Source organism: Spermophilus citellus (genome assembly GCF_964194105.1).
Source record: "Spermophilus citellus genome assembly, chromosome: 17".
In the NCBI taxonomy this organism is placed as follows: domain Eukaryota; kingdom Metazoa; phylum Chordata; class Mammalia; order Rodentia; family Sciuridae; genus Spermophilus; species Spermophilus citellus.
In genome coordinates, this window is record NC_138199.1 from 77828462 (window position 1) to 77847777 (window position 19316).

The 19316-nt window shown below is 57.9% G+C and overlaps 1 protein-coding gene across 4 annotated transcripts in view; it reads left to right on the forward strand.

The window, feature by feature from the left end:
* Positions 1-764: 764 nt before the first annotated feature.
* The window catches only part of ASPSCR1 (ASPSCR1 tether for SLC2A4, UBX domain containing), a 51984-nt gene continuing 33432 nt past the window's right edge, over positions 765-19316 (forward strand). The window contains exons 1-7 of one of the 4 annotated variants that reach the window (XR_014019286.1): positions 765-920; positions 1927-1982; positions 5217-5331; positions 6983-7083; positions 13627-13684; positions 15473-15546; positions 15958-16378. Coding sequence is in view for 3 of the 4 variants with exons in the window: in XM_081270715.1 (XP_081126841.1) it covers positions 819-920; positions 1927-1982; positions 5217-5331; positions 6983-7083; positions 13627-13684; positions 15473-15546; positions 15958-16378 (927 nt within the window). In the remaining variant the exon portion in view is untranslated. Of the gene's footprint in view, positions 921-1058; positions 1718-1926; positions 1983-5216; positions 5340-5815; positions 6040-6982; positions 7084-13626; positions 13685-15472; positions 15547-15957; positions 16379-19316 lie in introns of those variants that run through there. The other 3 variants (XM_081270715.1, XM_081270716.1, XM_081270717.1) reach the window with 3 other exon arrangements.

Below are 19316 nucleotides of genomic sequence, written 5' to 3' on the forward strand. Positions count from 1 at the left end.
GGCTGAGGCCACCAGGGTGTTGCAGCATGTCCCCTGAGCCTCTGCTCAGCAAAGGTCTTGGCCAGGGAAGTCCTCTAGGCATGAAGTTAGGAGTGTGGCGCACTCAGGGGTTCTGGGACATGTCCCCACTTCTTTATTCTCAGCTTTACAGAGATCTTTCTTTTTTTTTTTTTTTAATTTATTTTTTAGCTTTTTGTGGTGCTGAGGGTGACCCAGAGCCCCGGGCGCGCATGCCAGGCGAGCGCGCTGCCGCGGGAGCCACACGCCCAGCCCCATTTTTACCGAGGTCTCTACAACACCTCCACCTCCACAGGTATCTCACTGTCTCCTCCAGCCACGAAGATGAGGAGGACAAGAGAAGGCCGGGCGCTCGGTCAGTGAGGAGAGCCAGGCAGGGATGCTTGCCCATTGCTTTACGGGTAGACGAATGGGAGGCTAGGTCCAGGGGCTGGAGGGGTGGGGTCACGTGAGAGCTGGGCACTGAGGACCAGCGGCGCGGGCATGGCTGCGGGGTTGGCGGGACCTCAGGCCTCGCTGTTCTCACTGGGGCGGGCTGACCGCCCGGTCCCACGCCGCGCCCGTTGGAGCGCACCGCAAGCCTAAGAGCCCTGGCGGTGGCCTTCTTCCCGGGCCGCGGCCGGCGGCATAGCCCGGACCGCAGCGGCCGGCACGTGGTTCTGACCGCGCGGGGGCGGGGCCTGGCGGCCGGGGCGGGACCCGGCGCTGGCCCCGCCCCCGCGGCCGCGTGGCTGTGCGTCGCGGCTGTTGCCGATAAAGTTGTTTGAGGGCGAGCCGGCTGCGGGTCACGTGAGCGGAAGATGGCGGCCCCGGCGGGCAGCGGGGGCTCCGCGGTGTCGGTGCTGGCCCCGAACGGGAGGCGCCACACGGTGAAGGTGACGCCGAGTACCGTGCTGCTGCAGGTGCGGCCGGCGGCCCGGGGCGGGCGGGGGTCTCTGCGGCGGCCCGGGAGCGCCGGGGCGGGGCCCGGGGCCCGGGGCGGGGCCTGCGGCGGCCAATGGTCGCCTCCCGCGCGGCGCCCCGCCCTCCTGGAGGTCCGCGGCTCGGGCTCGGGGGTCTCCGAGGGAGGCGGCGCCCTGCGCGGGCGGGTGGTCGCGTAGCGAGTCTCCTCGAGGGCCCAGAGGCCACGGCGGCGCTCACTTGAGCCCAGCCTTCCGGGGCGTTGGGCAGGGGGCCATCCCTGTCCCTCTCATCCTCCCGGACCTTGGACGGGCCGGCTTTCGTGTCCGGAAGCGACTTGCTGAGTCACGCACTGCGCTTTTGCTGGGCGCTGCTTGTGACCTCGAATGATTTCAACTTAAAAGTGTTCATTGAGCCCCTGTTGTAGGGGACAGTGAGGGTCAAAGGACATGCGACCGGTGTCTGTGGCAGGAGACCACGGGGTCGGGTGGAGTGGGGGACGCGAAGTTCAGAAGTGGGAATTATGGCTGCCGGGCCACAGGACCTACAGGAGTGACCCGTTTGATCTGGCTCCTGGGGAAGAGGGGCGAGGGTCTGGGAGCAGGTTTTCAAAGGCTCTTAGGCCCAGGGCAGTCTGTCTCTGGGCAGGTTTGAGCAGCAGGCAGAAATGAATAGTTTGAACTTTATTCTTTGGGAGAGAAATCTCAGGGCATGTGATACAAAGATATCTGTGGAGTGAGGACCAGAGAGCCCAGAGCATGAATAGACCGTGTCCACATGAAGAGACCGTGGAAATAAGGCAGGTCGTGGAGGTCCCTAGTTAGAAGAGGGGTGAGTGGACAGGATTTGTGGGTTAGTTGCACAGGGCTTTGAGCTGCTGATCCAGTGGCCTTACACCTGGTTTTGTCGGGACAGCCAAGCAGCTGGCTCTGCACAAATGGATGTGTCTGCCTTTCTGGGCAGGTGCCCTGGCCAACAATAGAGGTTCACTGTCCTTTAATCTCCCAGGTTCTGGAGGACACCTGTCGGCGGCAGGACTTCAACCCCAGTGAATACGATCTGAAGTGAGTGTGCTTGGACTCAGCTATGGGGTCCCCGTCTTATCTGCTTCCATGCCCCCAACATGTGCTGTCTCTGGCTTGGAAGAGTCCCCTTGGGTGGCCTCAAGCAACAGAAGTATATTTGCCTTTTCTGGTGCCTGGAAGTCCAAATTCAAGGTGTGACAGAGCTGTTCTCTGCATGTCCTGAGGGAGAGTCCTTTCTCTCCTCTTCCAGCTTAGCTTCTGCTTGTAGCTGTATTATTCTCTGCCTTCAGATGGCTTCTCTCTGCATTAGGAGGATACTTGTCATTGGGTTTAGGACCCACCGGGTAATCCTGGATGATCTTATTCAAATCCTTAAGTACATCTGCAAAGACCCTTCTACCAAATAAGGTCACATTCACAGGTTGTGGGGTTAGGACATTAATGTGTCTTTTGTGGGCCTACATTCAACCTACAGAGGGCTTTAGTGCATTTGGTTGTATAAGTTTCTGGCAGGGGTCTGAAGACAAAGAGGTCCTGGGAAGAAATTCTGTAAACGGGGTGGAGTCTGGCAGCTATGGCAGAGCATAGTCCTGGAGTTCCCTGCACAGTTCCGTGGAGATCCACAAGATCCTCCAGGGGTCTGAGGCCTAGGGGTGTCAGGACACTTGTGCTGGTGAGGTATGGGTTTCTGTCTTGCCGGGGAAGCTTTACATCTTAAAGATAGGTCCTGGCAGTGTGGTCCTGATGGTTGAGCAGAGGGCAGGAGCCTGCCTCAGCTTTGTCCACACAGCTCAAGGGCTTTCCAGGGAGGAGTTTCTCAGGAGTTATCATCAGGTGGTGTCAGCCTTCATGTCCCTCCTCCTGTTGTGTCTGTCTGAGAATCCCAGGACACATGCTTCAACTGGTGGGTCATTTCTGAGCATCCTGTCACAGAGTGTTGCTCCAACTCTGTTGACTGCCATCCGTATGATGGTGTCTGGTTGGAGCCAATGAGTATAATTTTTCTTTTCTTGGTACCACAGATTGAACTGGAGGGCACGTAACCACTGAGCTACATCCCCAGCCCTTTTAATTTCTTATTTGAGTGCCAGCCGGCTGCGGGTCACTAAGTTGCTTACAGCCTTGCTAAGCTGCTGAGGCTGGCTTTGAACCTATCATTCTCCTGCCTCGGCCTCCCAAGCTGCTGGGATTACAGGTGTGGGCCATCATGCCCAGTTGATGAGTATAGTTCGAGTGAGCTCCACTGCAGCACTGTATCGGCTTTCCTCCTGTCCTCCTGTCAGCACTGACCGTGCCATTGGTTCACAGGGCACTGCCCTCCCTCTCCCGGGTGAGTGAGGCTCCTTTCTGCCCACTGCCCTTGATTCTCTTTGGACTTGCTGTCCTGTCTTACATTAGATATTTATTTGGCAGTTTCCAGTCTGCTAGCCATGTTCAAGACACTATCAGTGTTGCCTCATTTCATTTTTTCCAAATGCCTTTGGGCTTTGTAAACTGCTAGAAATCCAGAAAACCTTGAGCAGTTGTTTCTAATGTTTTGCATTTGCAGTTGTGCTGACCACTCTCTGTATTCAAATTTCACATGAATTTCTCTCCCGAGTTCTGTAGTTTTCCTCTAAACTTTAATTAAAATAGAGTCCAGTATCTGATTTCTGAGTGACAATAGTTCTTTTACTTGTTCTCCCATTGATTTCCTCTGATCCATATCTCTCTTTATTTTTTTTTTAATTTTTAAAATTTTTAAAATTTAAATTTGTTATATAATACAGCAGAATGTACATATTACACATGTAAAGCATAATTTTTCATATCTCTGGTTGTACACAAAGTAGGGTCATATCTTCGTGTTTTCGTACGCGTACTTAGGGTAATGATGACCATCGCATTCCACTGTTTGTTCAACCCCTATGCCCCCTCCCTTCCTCTCCCTCCCTCCCCCCCCCCCCCCCCCCCCCCCCCGACATGTCTCTCTTTAAATCGGAGCCAGTAACTTTGTTTTTTAAGATGGATGAGCAGGAACTTTTCTCAGGTGTGTGTGGTCTGTCACAGAGTGTGGGGTGGACCAGTGGTTCTTGCTTCCACACGGGTCCTGGGACCTCTGGGAGTTGGCATGAGAAGGGTTAGGTTGGGAAGGCTCCCAGGCGGGTGGCTCCTGCCCTGCGACCCCTGGCGAAGGCAGCATGGTGAGCTCCCCAGTGCCTGTCATTCTTCTCCTCCTAGGGCAGGTGTTGAGTTCCTTGTGGGTCTGCGGCCAAGGTGTTTTGAGCTGGGTGTCAGGAGCCTTGCACTGAGGTCCTGGCTCTGCCTTTGCCTGGCCTGGGCTGCCTGCTGGCTCCTTGTCTGAGCTCCTCATCAGAAGGCACACTAGTTGTGACTGTGTGAGGCCATGCTTTCTGGAAGGGGCAGGCTCTTGAAGGCTGATCCCAGATGGGCTCAAGGCTGCTGCCTGTTTCTCCTTTCCTTGGATGCCATCTCTCTGACTCACCAGGGCTTTTGGTCCCTGGTGCTTTTGAGAGAAGCCATATTGTCTGGGCCTTTGGAAAACCTCTGACCCTCCCTGCTAGGGCTCAGAGAAGTCTTCAGGCTCACCTTGTTTTCCCAGGGATTTATGGTATTTTTTGCTGGCTAGGAGGCGCTTAGACCCCCAGGAGATGGCAGAGAAATGACTGCTGCTGCAGGTGGGAGGCTATAGCTTTACTGTCTGCTCTTGCCCTGAGTTTACCTTGAGGATGTTGGGTTGGCCCATTCCTGGTGTGGTTTCTCTAAAATCTCTGCCTCCTCTGTTTGTCTCCTGGGTGTGGCCCCCTTGGAGGATGGGAGGAAGCAGGAGTGGTAGGGGGAGACTTTCCACTGGTGGAATATTTATTTTTTTGGTGTAGATGGGCACAACACAATGCCTTTTATTTTTATGTGGTGCTGAGAATCGAACCTGGGGCCCGCCCATGCTAGGTGAGCGCTCCTTGGCTGAGCCCAGTCCCAGCCCCCGCCCCCATGTGTTTATTTCTTGAGGGTCTATAGGCCTCTGGGTCCAGAGGTTCATGATGCCAGTTTCCTGCTCCTCTCCCTGTCTCCCAGGCTTTCAGGCTGAGTCAGTGCTATACTTCTCTTTCCTTCCTGAGCTACCTGTGGTTGGGGACCTGCCTCTTTGCAGGTTGTAACTTTTTGTTCTTGTGACCATGGGGCCTGCTCAGTGGGGAGCTGCCCTGCAGTTTGGATGGAGTCAGGATGAGTGTGGTCTGCAGGGCAGCAAGTGGCTTTGGTCTCTTTCCATAGGTTCCAGAGGACTGTGCTGGACCTCTCTCTCCAGTGGAGATTTGCCAACCTGCCCAACAATGCCAAACTAGAGATGGTGCCTGTGTCCCGGAGCCGTGAGGGGCCAGAGAAAATGGTAGGTATGTGGCCGGCTGTGAGGTGGGGGCTGCTTGCCTGGCTCTCGTTTGGGCTGTGAGCCAGGAAGGGCTGGAAGAGGACAAGGGAGTCGGGGGCCTTCCTTGGTCAGGCTGGAGCAATGTATTCTACCTGGTTTGACTGGAAGCCAGTCATGGTCTTCTGTCTTTCTTTTTTCCTTTTTGATGCCGTGTTGATCTCAGCCTGTCAGTAATGTTTGCCCACCAGGCTGACGCGTCTGGTCACAGAGTCATAAAGATATAGAACCTGAGGAGCCAGGTGGACCCCCAGCAGCTGCTGCACACCTCGGCCAGCAGCTGCAGAGCTTAGGCCTTGCTGTCCTTCTCTAGCAGGGCTTGCTGGCCCCGCTGCTGCTCACCACAGTCCCTTGGGTCCAGGCTGTTAGGGGTTTGGAAGGTAGCCTCTGTTGCAGATGAAATGGGCAGCAAGGGTGATGACTGTCCTCTTGACCAGCCGCTGCCCAGGCCTTTTCTCCTGTGATTGTGTTTTCCCTGCGTGGTGGGAAAGTGCTTTCTCCTCAGACCAGGAGGCTCTGCCCTGGGGCATTGATAGCTCCCCAAGGCTGTGGCTGGATTGTGCCCACCAGGACTCAGTGGGCTGGGACTGAGCCCAACACTGGTCTTTTGGTTGCTGCTGCGGTCCTCTCTGCTGCATGGGAGGGAGCCTGGCTTCCCTCAGGGTTCCTCAGGTATGCGGGGTGAGTGGGAGGCCCAGGCACCCTGTCATGCAGGGAGTCCCTCCTCTGTGTTACTGGGGTTTGATGTAAATGTGCACTTAAAGAAAGAATCCCATGGTGAGAACAGCAGGGCAGCTGGACTCAAAGATGTGTAAGCCTGGGCCAGGGTGTGTGGTCTGAGGGTGGAGCTCAGGTCCACACCCAGGCTTTGTGCACCAGGGGATCTGTTGCTTCCCTTTGCCAAGGGACCAGAAGGAATACCTCCGTTTGGGTGTGCTCCTGAATGGGGACACAGTTATTAACAGTAGATATGGGCCAGGTACAGTGGCGCATGCCTGTAATCCCAGAGGCTTAGGAGGCTGGGGCAGGAGGATCACAGGTCCAAAGCCAGTCTCAGCAACTTCGAGAGGCCCTAAGCAAACTTAGTAAGACCCTATCTCAAAAATAAAAAGGGCTGGGGATGTGGCTTGGGGGTTCAGTGCTCCAGGGTGATCAAGTACCAGTCCAAAAAGATTTGGAAAAGTAGTGTGCTCAGTTGTGAATAAAAATTCATAAAATGGCATGTGTCAGTTACATTTTGCCATGTAACAAATTTCTGGAAACTTGGCAACACACATCAATTACTGTCTCAGGGTTCTGGGGTTGGTCAGGGGCAGTTCGGCTCGGGGCCTCTGGTGATGCTGCACCAGGTGAATGGAGTGTGACCTTCTGAGGGTGCCTCTGGCACCAGGGGCATTTCCATGAGGGATTCTTCCTGTGGGGCCTGCACACCTGTGCCCCTGCATGTGCTGGTGCGACCCTTAAGGGCCCTAAACCACTGGTGTCTCCAGGGTGTACAGAGTGGCAGCAGTACTCCCCAGGTGGGTGCCTTCTGCCTGTTCCCTGGGATTCAAGTGAGGTTTGTTGGGATAGCTGCTTTTCTTGCTAACTGACATCTCACGTCCTGCCCTTCCAGGTTCGAATTGCTCTGCAGCTTGATGATGGCTCCCGGTTGCAGGACACTTTCTGTTCAGGCCAGACCCTCTGGGAGCTTCTCAGCCACTTTGCACAGACCAGGTGAGTGTTGGTGGGCAGGTCCCTGACTCTTTCTTGCCTGCTTCTGGCAGGCATGCTGCTGTGGCCCCAGGGTCTGAACCCACACTTTTGTGGCCAAGGCCCGAGCATGAGCCTTGCCCCAGGTGGTGCTGGTTGAGAGGACTGATGGGATGTGGAAGCTGCCCGTTTACTGGTCAGGACCCAGTGCTGTGGGTGGCCAGTGGCTCCTCTCATTAAGCTTTCAGGCCTGACACAGCCTTCTCATTGCTCTCCAAGAGGAGCAGGAGCATGCCTCCAGCTCTGTGGGGACCTGAGAGGCCCCCCAGGGGCTTGGTGAGCAGAGAAGGGAGTGGTACTGGTGCCTCTTCCTGTGCCTGCTTTCCCTGGATAGATGGGGTCAGTGTTTGGGGGATCAGAAAAGACACTAACTCTTTGGTGTGAAATTCTTCATGAAAATGAATTGTCTTTTTTTTTAATCCCTCATGACTGGGGATTGGGTCCAGTGGGGCTGTACCACTGAGCCACATCCCTAGCCCTTTTTATTTTTTACTTTGCAGCAGTATCTCATTAAATCACTGAGGTTGACCTTGAAGTTGGGATCCTCCTGCCTCAACCTCCCAAGTAGCTAGCATCAAGTATATGCCACTGTGCCCAGCTGGTCTTCTTAATAATATTGGCATGTGTTAGTTCCTGGCGGTTGATTTATGGTTTAAGCTTTATTCTTGGATGTGTGAAAGTGGTAGCCCTTTAAGTCTGGGTCTTTTCATTGTGGGATGGAGGTCTCTGTTCACTTGACAGGCCTCACCAGCAGAGCAGAAGGAGTAGTGCTGACTGCGAGGCTCTGTTGCTCCACTCTCGGGGCCTTTGTGGCCCCCTCTGTTGCATGGGTGTGCAGACAAGATGAGTGGGGGTGTCTCCAGCACTGAGAACAGGGCCTGGCGTGGGGGTTGTGTGTGGGAAGTGGCTCTGCCTGGCAGAGGCCACTGTAGAGAGAGACTGCTCTGGACCCTAGTGGGTGGGTGGAGTGCCCAGCTGTCCTCAGCTGCACTAAGGATGAGGCACTGGGGTCTGCAGGCTGGGCTCTCGGCAACCCTGACAACGGCAGTTTTGATGGAGCCTGGTTTGAAGGTTTAAGATGAGTGGACGCCCCAGGTGTGCAGCTGCCCCTGAGGCAGGGGAATGAAGAGGACGAGATGGCTACTGCCTGGTTGGGAACTGTGTGTTAGTCACTGTCCTCAGAGGACATGCAAGGTCATCAACATGGGGATGGGCTGCAACGGAGCACTTGGATGAAGGTGGTCTGGGGCTGCAGGTGTGTGCGCAGCCAGGAGTGCCTCAGGCAGGGTGTTGGTCCGTGGCGGCTGTGGTCACACAGACTGGCTCCTTCTCTGGTGTGGGCTTCAGAGCCAGAGTGTGCACAGCCTTCCAGGCTGGGGCCAGCACACAACACTGGCCGGCTCATGACCACTGCTGGTCACCCTCCTGGTGGCTGTGTGGCTGACTCCTCTGAGGATAGAGGCTGCGCCTCCTCGGTGGGTGGAGGAACTGTGGGCACCCTAGTGTAGGGTGGAGAAAGAGGGCAGAGGGTCAGTCAGAAGCTCAGTGGGATCTTCAGCCTCTCCTGTGGGTCTCTGGAGAGCAGTGCCGAAGGTTTGAGGGCCCGGCCGAGTGTGTGGAAGACCCTCATTAAGGGTCATCATTGTGAAATGCAGCTGTGAGGGAGGGCAGGCCTGGGAATTCTGCGGGGGTTCAGAAGTGCCTTCAGAATCCCAGAAAGGTTCCAGTGTTGCCCACACCCCAGGGAGGGAACTGCGGCCTGTCGGGCTCCTTGAGGAGAGTCAGCACCCAGGACAGACAGCCCCAGGGGACACGCCTTCTGGGCCTGGTACTGCCTGGGGTGGCAGTCCCAGGGCTGCACATGGCAGCAGGATTCTCAGCAGCTCGTGGACTGTACCTCATTTATTGTCATCTTGGTGGTGGGTGGGTATGAAGACAGGACATGGCCCCGAGTTCACAGAAGCCTCCTAGGCTGGGTGACTTGTAAATGGTGAAGTGTGGCTGGAGGGGAGGGTGGGGCAGCACTTCCACCTGGAGGAACGGGCCCATAGAGGCTCTGGAGTCTGGAGGTCACAGCCTCAGGGCCTGGGTGACAGTTGGAGTGTCTGTCAAGGATGTTCATGACAGCTCATGGACATGGGAAGGCTGTGTGGGAAGAGGTTTGGCCTGGCCTTTCTGGCCATGATTGTGCAGACCCCTTTGTGGAGAGTGTCTTCGGTGCTTTTCCCACTTCCCTCCTCTGCTGGGAGACAGGACTGCCTTTTGTACCTGACCAACTCGCCAGAGCCGCAGCCAGTTGTTGCCCAGCGTGTGGCCTGCACAGGCAGTGGGAGTGGGCTGCTGGCCGAGGACCACCCTTAGCTCCTCCCTTAGGATAAGTTCCAGAGGCAGAATTGCTGAACCAAGAGACATTTCAGCTCTGGAAGTGCAGAACCAGTTTTGTCTTTGAAGTTGGTGCTCCTTACTGGGAAGCACGATGGAGGCCCCTTGTGTGCGTGCATGTGTGTATGTGTGTGCGCGCATGCGTGTGTGTTTTTCCAGTTCCATGGTGAGGGCTCCAGGCCCAGTGAGCACAGGCTGGGGACAGAGCAGAGGGCCCACTGAGACCTCCCTGATTCAGAGATGTCTGCATGAAGTGAGGAGGAGCATGTGGTCTGGTTCTGGGACCCCCAGTCTCCCCAGACTGGGACAGGAGAGAAGCCGGCTGCCCCCTGGTACTTCCGGAAAGTGGGAGAGTATGAGAACCACACAGGTGCTGGGCCTGGTTAGGTGTGCTTAGGTTGGGGATCGCAGACCCACACCTGCTAGGGAGCCCTCTGGAGATCAGCATGGCATGGGGGTCATGCTCGGTGTGTTGGGGACCACCAGGTGGTCTCCTAGGCTGGAGCCAGTGATGTTAGGTAGGGCCTTCCATCTGAACATGGATGTGGCCCATACCTGGCCCCCAGCCTCTGGAGCAGCTCTGGGAATACCACACAAGCAATGACCGTCAGGTCATGAAGGAACTCAGAATTTCCTAGCACTCGTGTTAAGCAGAAAGTAACAATGGGCATAATAATTTTAGTAATGTTTGTTTAGCTCAGCGTACCAAAGTAGTATTCTTCAAGCACGCAATCAACGGGAAGACGAGGCCCCTTATGTGGGCCTGAAGTTCTTGGCACTGGGTATGTCTCACTGGCATCTGGGCCGCTGCTGCTCCTGCCTGCCTGGGTTGGACCTTCAGTCTGGCTGCAGTGCCCTTCAGCGATGAGCCACAGCATCGGGCGGTCAAGATGTTACCATGGGCAGGCCTGGGAAGAGCACGTCTACAGCCACATGCAGAGGCCAGGAGCACGTGGAGTGGATGCTGGGGGCTTTGGGGGCCTGAGTGTCATCCAGGTGGGGGACCTGTGAGGAGCTCCAGGACAGGTTGGTGTGGGGTGTAAGGGACACGTCAGGCAGCATCCTGCTGCCCGTGGGGCAGCCCTCAGAGCAGCTGTTGAGCAGGCACAGTTCTGCATGGCCAGGTGAGCTTGGAGGAGGGAGAAGCTGGAAGCTACATCAAGGGCTGAGCCTGGGTGGGAGAAAGCCCGACATGTGTTGAGCACAGATGCCGAAGTCCCCAGACTGGAACTCGCTGCCTGGGCAGAGCCCCCAGTCAGGCTGGAGTGCCCTGCCGTAAGGAGCCTCGGCCGCCTCTGCTCCACTCCGGCCCAGCCCGCCCCAGGGGGCGCTCTCAAGTCAGTTTGCGGGTACTGGGGGTTTTGGTGAGTGTCAAGTCCATGAACTGGCTACACAGGGGACTCAGCCCCTCCTCTCCTCCCCAAGTGTGACTATGCCTCCCGCCCTGGTGTGCCTCCCATTCCCTGGCTGTCTCATATCCTGCCCCTCTGTGAGTGGGACCTATGTTTCTTGGAAGGCCAAGTGGGCTGCAGGGAGTGGCTGCAGTGAGAACAGGGCTCTGAGCATAGCCCGTGGACGCACTTAGGATTGCTTTGTGGGCCCAGTGGACAGCTGGCTCTGAACTCCTGGTCACAGCTGCTTTTCCTCAGGACTCGCCTAGGCTCAGCTGCTGCCCTCTTTGCTCCCTCCAGCCTGAACACGGGGCAGGGAGCAGGGTCTGTGCTGTCGTGTGGTGGTGGCCAAGACACCTTGCCTGGCTCTCCAGGCTCCCTGAGCAGGAGCACCCACTCTGCCGGCAGTCACGGCTCTGCTGGTCTTGCTAGCTTTTGTCAGCATGTGTCATTCTTGTGTGGGGAACACAAAATTTTCTTGGTAGTGTGTTTGTACCACCTCTGGCTTGTTCAGGGCCAAACAGTCGTTACAGACACCGCCTGTCCCCAGCACACGGTGCACCACACAGCACCTGGGCCCTGAGTGGGCAGGCAGTCTACCCCTCAGGGGGTGATGAGCTTTGTGGTGGGTGGAACTTGTACCCAAGGCCAGTAGCCGTGGCATCTCTGCTCTGCCCAATCGTCCAAGCTGGCCCTTGGCTCTGACCAGGGAATGTTTGCTGGCCTTTGAGGATTGGGACCTTACTGGTGCCCCCAGCACCCTCTCTTTGGCCGAGGGGTGTCTCATGTGAGTGGGTAGCACCACAGGAACCACGGGGTGCACTGGTTGTCTCTCCCTCCAGGCTCGCCTGGCCTGTGGTGCACGGCAGATCTTCAGAACCTGAGGGTTGTGCAGGAGGCCTCCGTAGACCTGCCACCTGGCAGGGCGCTCTGCTTGCTGGTCTGAGTGGCTGAAGGTCTGGGAGGGATTTTAGTGCCCTCCCTTGGCCTCTGGCCGCTCCTCAGTCTTGCACAAGCGAATCTGACCCGCCTGGGTTTCTTCTGGAGAAGCCACGTGTCGGAGCCTGTCCAGGCTTTGATGTCGTCCTGCTGTGTGCACCCCTGCTTCAGGGAGCCCTGGCCACGCTCTGCTGGCATCAGGGCCAGGGGGAGTCTCTGGTTGAGTGGTGCGGCCAGCTGTGTGACCTGAAGCTGTCTGTCACATTCAAGGCTTTCCCAGACGACTTGTGGCCTGAGCTCCGTTTCCTTAGGTCGTGTGTGTTGCTGGGACCGCGCACCCGAGAGCAACAGCTTGAAGGAGGAAAGGTTCATCTTGGCTCGTGGTTCTGGAGGCTTCGGTCCCTAGCCCTGCAGCCCCAGGCCTTGGGCTTCAGTGGCAGTGCTTGGTGGCAGAGGATGTGGTGGAGCCAGCTGCTCATCACAGGGGCTGGAAGCAGGGTGGGGGAGGAGGGGTTGGGGCCAAGGTCGAGTCCCCAAAGGCAGGTGCCTTGAGGACCCACTTGCTTCAGCTAGGTCCCACCTCCTGGTTTCCAAACCTCCCAGGGCCCATAGAGCTGTGAGTAACCCAGGAAGAGACCAGAGCTCTTGCCATCAGACGCTCTACAGTATGCTCTAAGGGGGGGGGGGGGCTGCAAACCCGCTTAGTGCCCAGGTTCCCTGCCTGGTGGTCCCAGTGCCTGTCCTTGGCCCTCCCAGGCTGCAGCCCATCTAAGCCTTGCCTTACCTATTCTCTGCCCTGCCTTCTGGCTGCCAGCGCGGACCCATGCCCCTTGCTGCTCGAGCCTTGCCCCACATCATGTGGCTGACTGATGTGGGCAGTCAGGCCTGAGCTGAACGTGGGGCCAGGGATGGGCACAGCCCTTGGTGGGACCATGCAGGGGTGGGGGGAGCGTGTGTATGGGGCGGGTCCCTTTGGGTCTGGTGTTTCCCAGGCTATTCCTGCTCTTGTCCCCAACTTGTGTTGGTCACTGGGAGCTCAGCTTCCAGGTGGCCTTCTGGGAAGGCATGGACCAGCGTTTGCAGTGCCACTGCCTCACTGTGTAAAGGTCCTCTTCAGAGCCTGTCTTGTCCCACTCGACACCACGGGTGTTGAACCGTGCTTCACCAGGAGGTGCCACTGTCCCTGTCCATGCCCTGCGGTCATCCACTGGGCCCTGCAGACTGTAATGTGCGCTGTGGTCAAGGACTGGCATTGTAGTACCTAAAGACTGCTGCGTGTACACCCCAGTGAGCCCCATGGGCTGGGCAGAGGGGACAGCATATGGCAATGCTCGTGGCCTTGGGGACTTTACCTCTTGCTCCAAGTCTGCCTAATGGCTTTGCATGCTGAACTGGTCCTGGCCATCTCGGGTCAGTGGCCCTCTGAGAGGCATCTTGAGATGAAAACCCAGATCCCAGGACCTTGATACCTGTCTCGGGCCCTGGCCTAGCACACAGCAGCACCCTTGGCAGCGTGCTGCTGCTGGGGTTGTCTAGGGTTGATGGTCCCTGTCTCTCGAGGCTGCGTGCCAATGGCTGGGACCTGCTCCGGGCTCTGCTTGGCTGTCAGCTCCCTCTTCCCAGTGGTCAGGGGTGGATGGGGTGTGGGAGGCTATGCCAGGCTGGGCTGCTTGGCTGAGGGCTGTGGCCCTAAGCCCCCAGGGCCCCCGGCCCCCTGCCCCCAGCTGGGCTGGGTGTCTGGGGCTCCTAGCTGTCCCACCCAGAGGCCCCTGACAGCACTCTTTCCTCCACCCAGAGAGCACGTGCAGCAGCCGGGAGAGGCGACCCCTGTCTGTGTGTACATGAGGGACGAGGTAGGTGCCGGCCACCCACCCCTGCCCGTTGCCATGCTCAGCCAGCCCAGCCCGCTCTCCAGGCTGGAAACTGCCCACCATCTTCAAAGCTCAAAGCGGCAGCCTGGGCGGCGGCTCCTGAGAGCCGGCGTGTTTTATGGAAAGAAGCGGCACAGCCGGCCCACTGGGACCAGCCGCGCCGCCCAGGCTGCTCCCGAAACCTCCCTCAGTGGCCTGTTTGTTTTTTCAGCTTCTCTCAAAGCCCAAGAGTTACAAAAGTGGTTTCATTTTAATAAATATTTGCTTTGCTCCGTGTTTTGATCTTTTTCAAAACCGAGCACAGAGAGGCCCAGGCAAAGTCTGGCCCCAAGGCCCTGCCGCCCGGCAGCCTGCCTGACATGGTGGGGACCCTCCTAGTGCCTGGTCCTGTGGCCTCACAGAGGCTTTTTGTTTCAACCCTGGCTCAGTGCCCTTTGCGTGGCTTGGGGCAGAGTGGGGGACACGGTCCCTGAGAGGCTGGGACAGCCCTTGTGTGGACAGGACTTCCCCCTGTTGTTCCCAGTCGAGGTCCCCTGACCTGAAGCTGTGAGGGGTGGGAACTGTGAGGGGACCAGGAAGCTGCTCATGCCAGCGCGTCCTGGGGAAGAGATGGGCCACAAGGCCTCCCGGACTGGGCTGACTGCTGGGGTGTGGCCATGCACCCTGGCTCTTGTATTCAGCCCTCAGAGGGACGGTCCTCTCCAGAGGCTGCTCCTCAAAGAGCTTATGTTAGCTCAGTGGGTGTAGACAGCTGGGCCTGGGCCCTGTCCATCCTGAGGACTGTGCATCCAGAGCTGAGTGTCAGGAATGACTGTTGAGGGTGGGATGTTGCTCAGTGGTGGAGTATGGTGCTGGGTTCAGTCCCTGGCAGAATACAACTAAAAGTGGTCCTTGAGCGGGGAGGACTAGTCAGATAGGTTAGTGATCCTGAGGCAGCACTGGCCTGGAGGGCAGCTGTGGCTGCTTGTGGCATGGGGGGGAAGAAGCTGGGCTGGCCACAGCCAGACAGGGTGCAGAGTGGGTACTGCCACCCTGGCCAGGCCAGCAGAGCCCGTGGGACTATGTTCTGACCTGGGGTCCCTGTGGCTCAAAGGGTTCTGAAGAGTCAGAGCCATGGACGGGCTCCCTCCACAGAGGTGGCTGGTCCTGCTGGAGCCTGGCCAGCAGCTGTGGAGCTGGTGAACCTGACCGGCCCCCCAGTGTCTGGACCCCTGAGGCCTGGGCTATCTGCTGTCCCTGCGTCCTGCCGCAGTGCAGTGGGCTGTGAGGGGCCTGGGAGTGCTGGGGAAGAGGCCCTTCTCTGAACAGGCTGTTCTGGGCAGACTTGGCAGTCATTTTGGCCAGTGGTGGCCATGGGCCTAGTGTTCACAGATCAAGATGGGCAATTTTGGTGGGTATGGGGCCTGTTCTCTGCGCTCACCTCAGTGCGCTCCCCCCATCCATTCCCACTGGCCGGCAGCTATGGGCCTCAGGGTGGCCCCCACCCAGCCCATCCTTCTCTTCCAGCCTCAGTGGGCTCAATTCACAGCTGAGGAGGCCAGGCTGGGTGGAGAAAGGTGGTCACGGGTCCTTACCAGCTGCAAGTCAGGTTGTTGGACCTTGCACGGCTCGTGGGCTCACAGAGCTCAAGGGCAGAGGAAGGCCTGGGTGGGAGCGGGCACTGGTCAGAGGAGCCCCGGCGATAGGTCTTTATCAGTGAGGGCTTGGGGTGTTGCCCTGGGTGTGGCATCTGGGAGAGGGACTTAAGAGTCCTGTTTGCCTTTCCTACAGGTAACTGGTGGAGAGGCCCTACGGAGCACAACGCTGCAGTCACTGGGGCTGACCGGGGGCAGTGCCACCATCAGGTAAGGGCAGAGCAGTACTGGGTTTGGAGTTCCATTTAGTTAAAAATAAAATGTGTGCTCGGCCAGGTGCAGTGGCCACACCTGTAATCCCAGCGACTTGGGAAGCTCAGACAGGAGGTTCGCAAGTTCAAGGTCACCCTAAGCAATTTAGTGAGACCTTGTCACAAAAAACACATAAAGGGCTGGGGTGCGGCTTGGTGGTAGAGCCCCTGGGTTCAATCCCCACACAAAAGAAAACAAAACAAACCCGAGATCTCAAAGGAAAGAGAGAGGGAATATGGAAAGTAGGAGAGGAGGTGTGGGAGCTCAGGCCACCCCTCTGTGAGGTGCCCTCAGAGGGTGGGACTGGAGAAAGTGGAGAAGGTCCTGTCCTCTGCTCTGTGGTGTCTACTCACTTTCTGGCTCCCCCAGGTTTGTCATGAAGCAATGTGACTCTGCAGGCCAGCAGGAGCCTGGGGCCATGGGGAGCAAGACCCCAGGAAGCCCGGCCTCCTCCACATCAGCCACCCAGGCCACTGGCAGCCCTCTGCCCCTCTTAAAATCAGGGGGGCTCATCAGGGGCGACCTGAGGTCTCAGGATGATGCAGGCACCTCGGGGACCAGCCTCACGGGCAGCTCAGAGCCAGGAGACGCTCAGGCAAAGCAGAGCACAAAGAAGCCTGCGTCCGCCCCCTTTGTTCCTTTCTCTGGTGGGGGACAGCGGCTGGGGGGCCCTTCGCAGAGCGCGAGGTCTCCAGTCTCACCCTTGGCCGTGTCGCCCAAGTCCTTCTCCTGCCCTGGAGGTCCCTCCAAACCCAAGAAGTCAAGGCCTGGCGAGGAGCCCCAGCAGGAGGTAAGGGTGCGGTGGACCGGGGGACTGATCAGCCAGGGCTGGCAGCCACGGTTGTGTCTCAGTGGTGACTTGTTCTGTTGTGGTCTGTGTCTACCATTGGGCGAGGTCCTGGTTAGGTGTTCAGTCTGATGGGCTCTGATGCCCACTGTTCATGGCACCACCAAATGTTTCTGCCACCTGGAGCCACCCTGAATCTGACCCGCTCTTTCTGCACAGACCTGGAGAAGCTGCTGTCCACCCTCCTGCCCAGCTGGGAGGGTTTTTCTTGGGGGATTCAACCCAGTGGTGCTTAACCACTGAGCTACAGCCCCAGCCCTGGCCTGGAGATTCTCGTCAGCTTCAGTCAAACTGTGCTGGGAGAGAGAACCTGGGAAGCAGCCGGGTCAGCAGCTGCTGGCCTGGGTGACCTGTGACGCGCCTCCTCCCTGGCGATGACCTTGTGAGGGCAGCTCCCTGTTGAGCGCGGCACCCTGTGGTCCCATGGCATTTGGCATCTCAGTTCTGGGGCCATCTTTGTCCTGCCATCCCAGTAATGCCCACCCCCACCATCTGAGGCGTGGGGGGGGCCCACCTTTTGGTCTCAGCAGGTGGATGCTGATGGGTGGATGAATGGCTACTGGGAGCAAGCTCCTGCCCTGCCTGGGGCTGCACACCTGCAGGAACCATCTCTGCTTCCCACTGGGCCCTCAAGGAGTGTCCACCTTCTGCCTCTTTTCCTCCACTGTCCAGTGGCCCTGGCCAGTGGCAGCCATGGCAACTCCTGAGCAGGTGAAGTCTGCCCTGTTGATCAGCTCCTGCCTGGAGTCTCGGCCTGGCCCCTCTTGGATTCCGTAGCCAAGGCCAAACGGCTTCCGCCAGTCCCCTTGGAAGTGTGGTGAGGCCTTCATCCTCTCCAGAACTACCTCGGCTCAGCCTGGGTGTGGCTCTTGCTCATCCACTGGGTGCCACAAGACCCCATCTGCCCCAGCAGTCACAGCTTCCTTGCAAATTTCCCAGGAAACACTCAGGTTCTTGGATGTGCTGGGTTCCTCTCCCCAAGGGCTTGGTTCCAGGGAAGGTTCAGGAGTCCAGCAAGCAGGCTCTGTCAGGACTCAAGCCTGCAGCTTCTGGCTCAGAAATAGGGAGGGTCTCTTCCTCTGGCCAGCATCACCTGAAGCTAGTCGTGCCTGGCCGGGGCATGGCTGGGCCTGGCACCCTGTGCCCTGCATCCTGAAGGAGGGAGCTCGTTTGGAGAAGGTGTTAGGTATACCCTTTCCTGCCTTGGTGTTAGGGACAGCAGTGGACACACAACATCCTTACCCTCAGAGCCTGCCCATGAGCCAGCCTGGCCTGACATTGTTACCCCGAGAGTCGGTTCCTGCCCTGCCCAAGGCAAGGCATCTACAGGTGCTGCTTCTGCACGCCTTCAGACAGGAGGAGAGCGCGGCCTGAGGTGTAGGTGTCCCGCCTCGGGAAGTGCCAGCCCTCTCCTCCCACTGGAGCAGCTCTGCCCACTCCTACGTGCGTGGATGTCCTCAGGGTCCACTTAGATTTTATTTGTGAGAAGGATCCTGCTGCTAAAGAGGCTTTGCAGCTGGTGAGTTTCCTGGTGGCAGGCTGCCAGAGGGCTCTGAGGGTGGTCACAGAAATTCCTGGAGGGGCAGTTCATCCCTGTGAGGCCTGGCCTGGGTGGTGCCCTGTGCCGGCCAGTCTGCCTGGTCGTGGGCTGGCGTCATCTCAGCCCCGGTGCTGATGCTTGTGCAGTGGGACTTGCGGAGGGGGCTGTAGTGCTGTAAGCAGCTGGAAGGTGATTCGTCAGCCCCAGAGAAGTGGCCACGGGGTGCCATTCTTGTACCAGGAGGGAGCCAGTGATTCCCTGGGTAGCCAGGTGCCTGGGTGGCTCTGGCTGTCTGATCTGGGGAGCTGCCCTGTTGGTTGGGGACATCTTGCCAGGGCCTGTAGGCGTTCATGTGCTGATGAGCAGGGCCATGTGTGCTCTTGTGGGACAAAATACCTCCAGAAAGAGCGTCTCTCAAGCGTGTGGACTTAGACGTGTGGACGGGATGTGCTTAGTGAGCCACACTCGGTTCAGAGGAAGAGTTGTCTTGAGTTGTCATGGAGCTGTTGGAGAAGGGCCAGACCTGGAGATGCCCACTCGGCCCTGTGGAGGCAGGAGGGGTCCGCCTTGCCACTTGGCAGGATTCTACAGCTATTACACCACAGGGACAGGAGAAGCAGCCCCTTGGGGTGGACAGGCTTGTGGACAGGCCCTGGAGGAGAAGCCCCTGTCTCTAAAGTACAGGGGAGGACAGCAGCCCAGCAGGTGTGGGGGACAGCCACCTGCTCTTATATTCCTCCAAACAAAGGTCCTGGGGGCAGTTGGAGAGTGCTGCATTGGATGACATGGCAAGACTTCAGCCTTTGGAGTCTCTGATTCCTGCTGTTTTCGTTTATTTCTCAGGCCTCCACAGCCTGGGCGGGATGGGCGGGGATTGCCTGGAGGAGGCAGCTCAGGTCTTGCCCAGTGTGCCAAGGAGGCTCTTGTGTGTTGTCTTAGAAGCAGAGAAGGGTGCTGGGTGTGGTGGGCATACCTGTAATTCCAGCCACTCTGGAGGCTGAGGAAGGAGGATCATAAGTTTGAGGCTAGCCTGGGCAAGAAGCCAGTCTCAAAAAAATCTTCTCTCAAAAGAAATACAGACTATAAAGGGCTTGAAGTATGGCTCAGTGGTAGAGTGCCCCTGGGCTCAGTCCTCTGTACTGAAGAAAAGGACAGACCTCTAGGGCTCGTCTGTACCCTGTGGAGCTCATGGCCTGCTGCCCTCTTCCCTCTGGTGTTGGCCTGCTGTGGGCTCGCCCATGTCTGTGACACTGGGGACCCACACTGTGGTGGGCCCGGTGGCTCCTCTGCTGTGTGCCCCCAACCCCGGCCTCTTTTGTCCTGCCCCCCTCCCCACCCCTG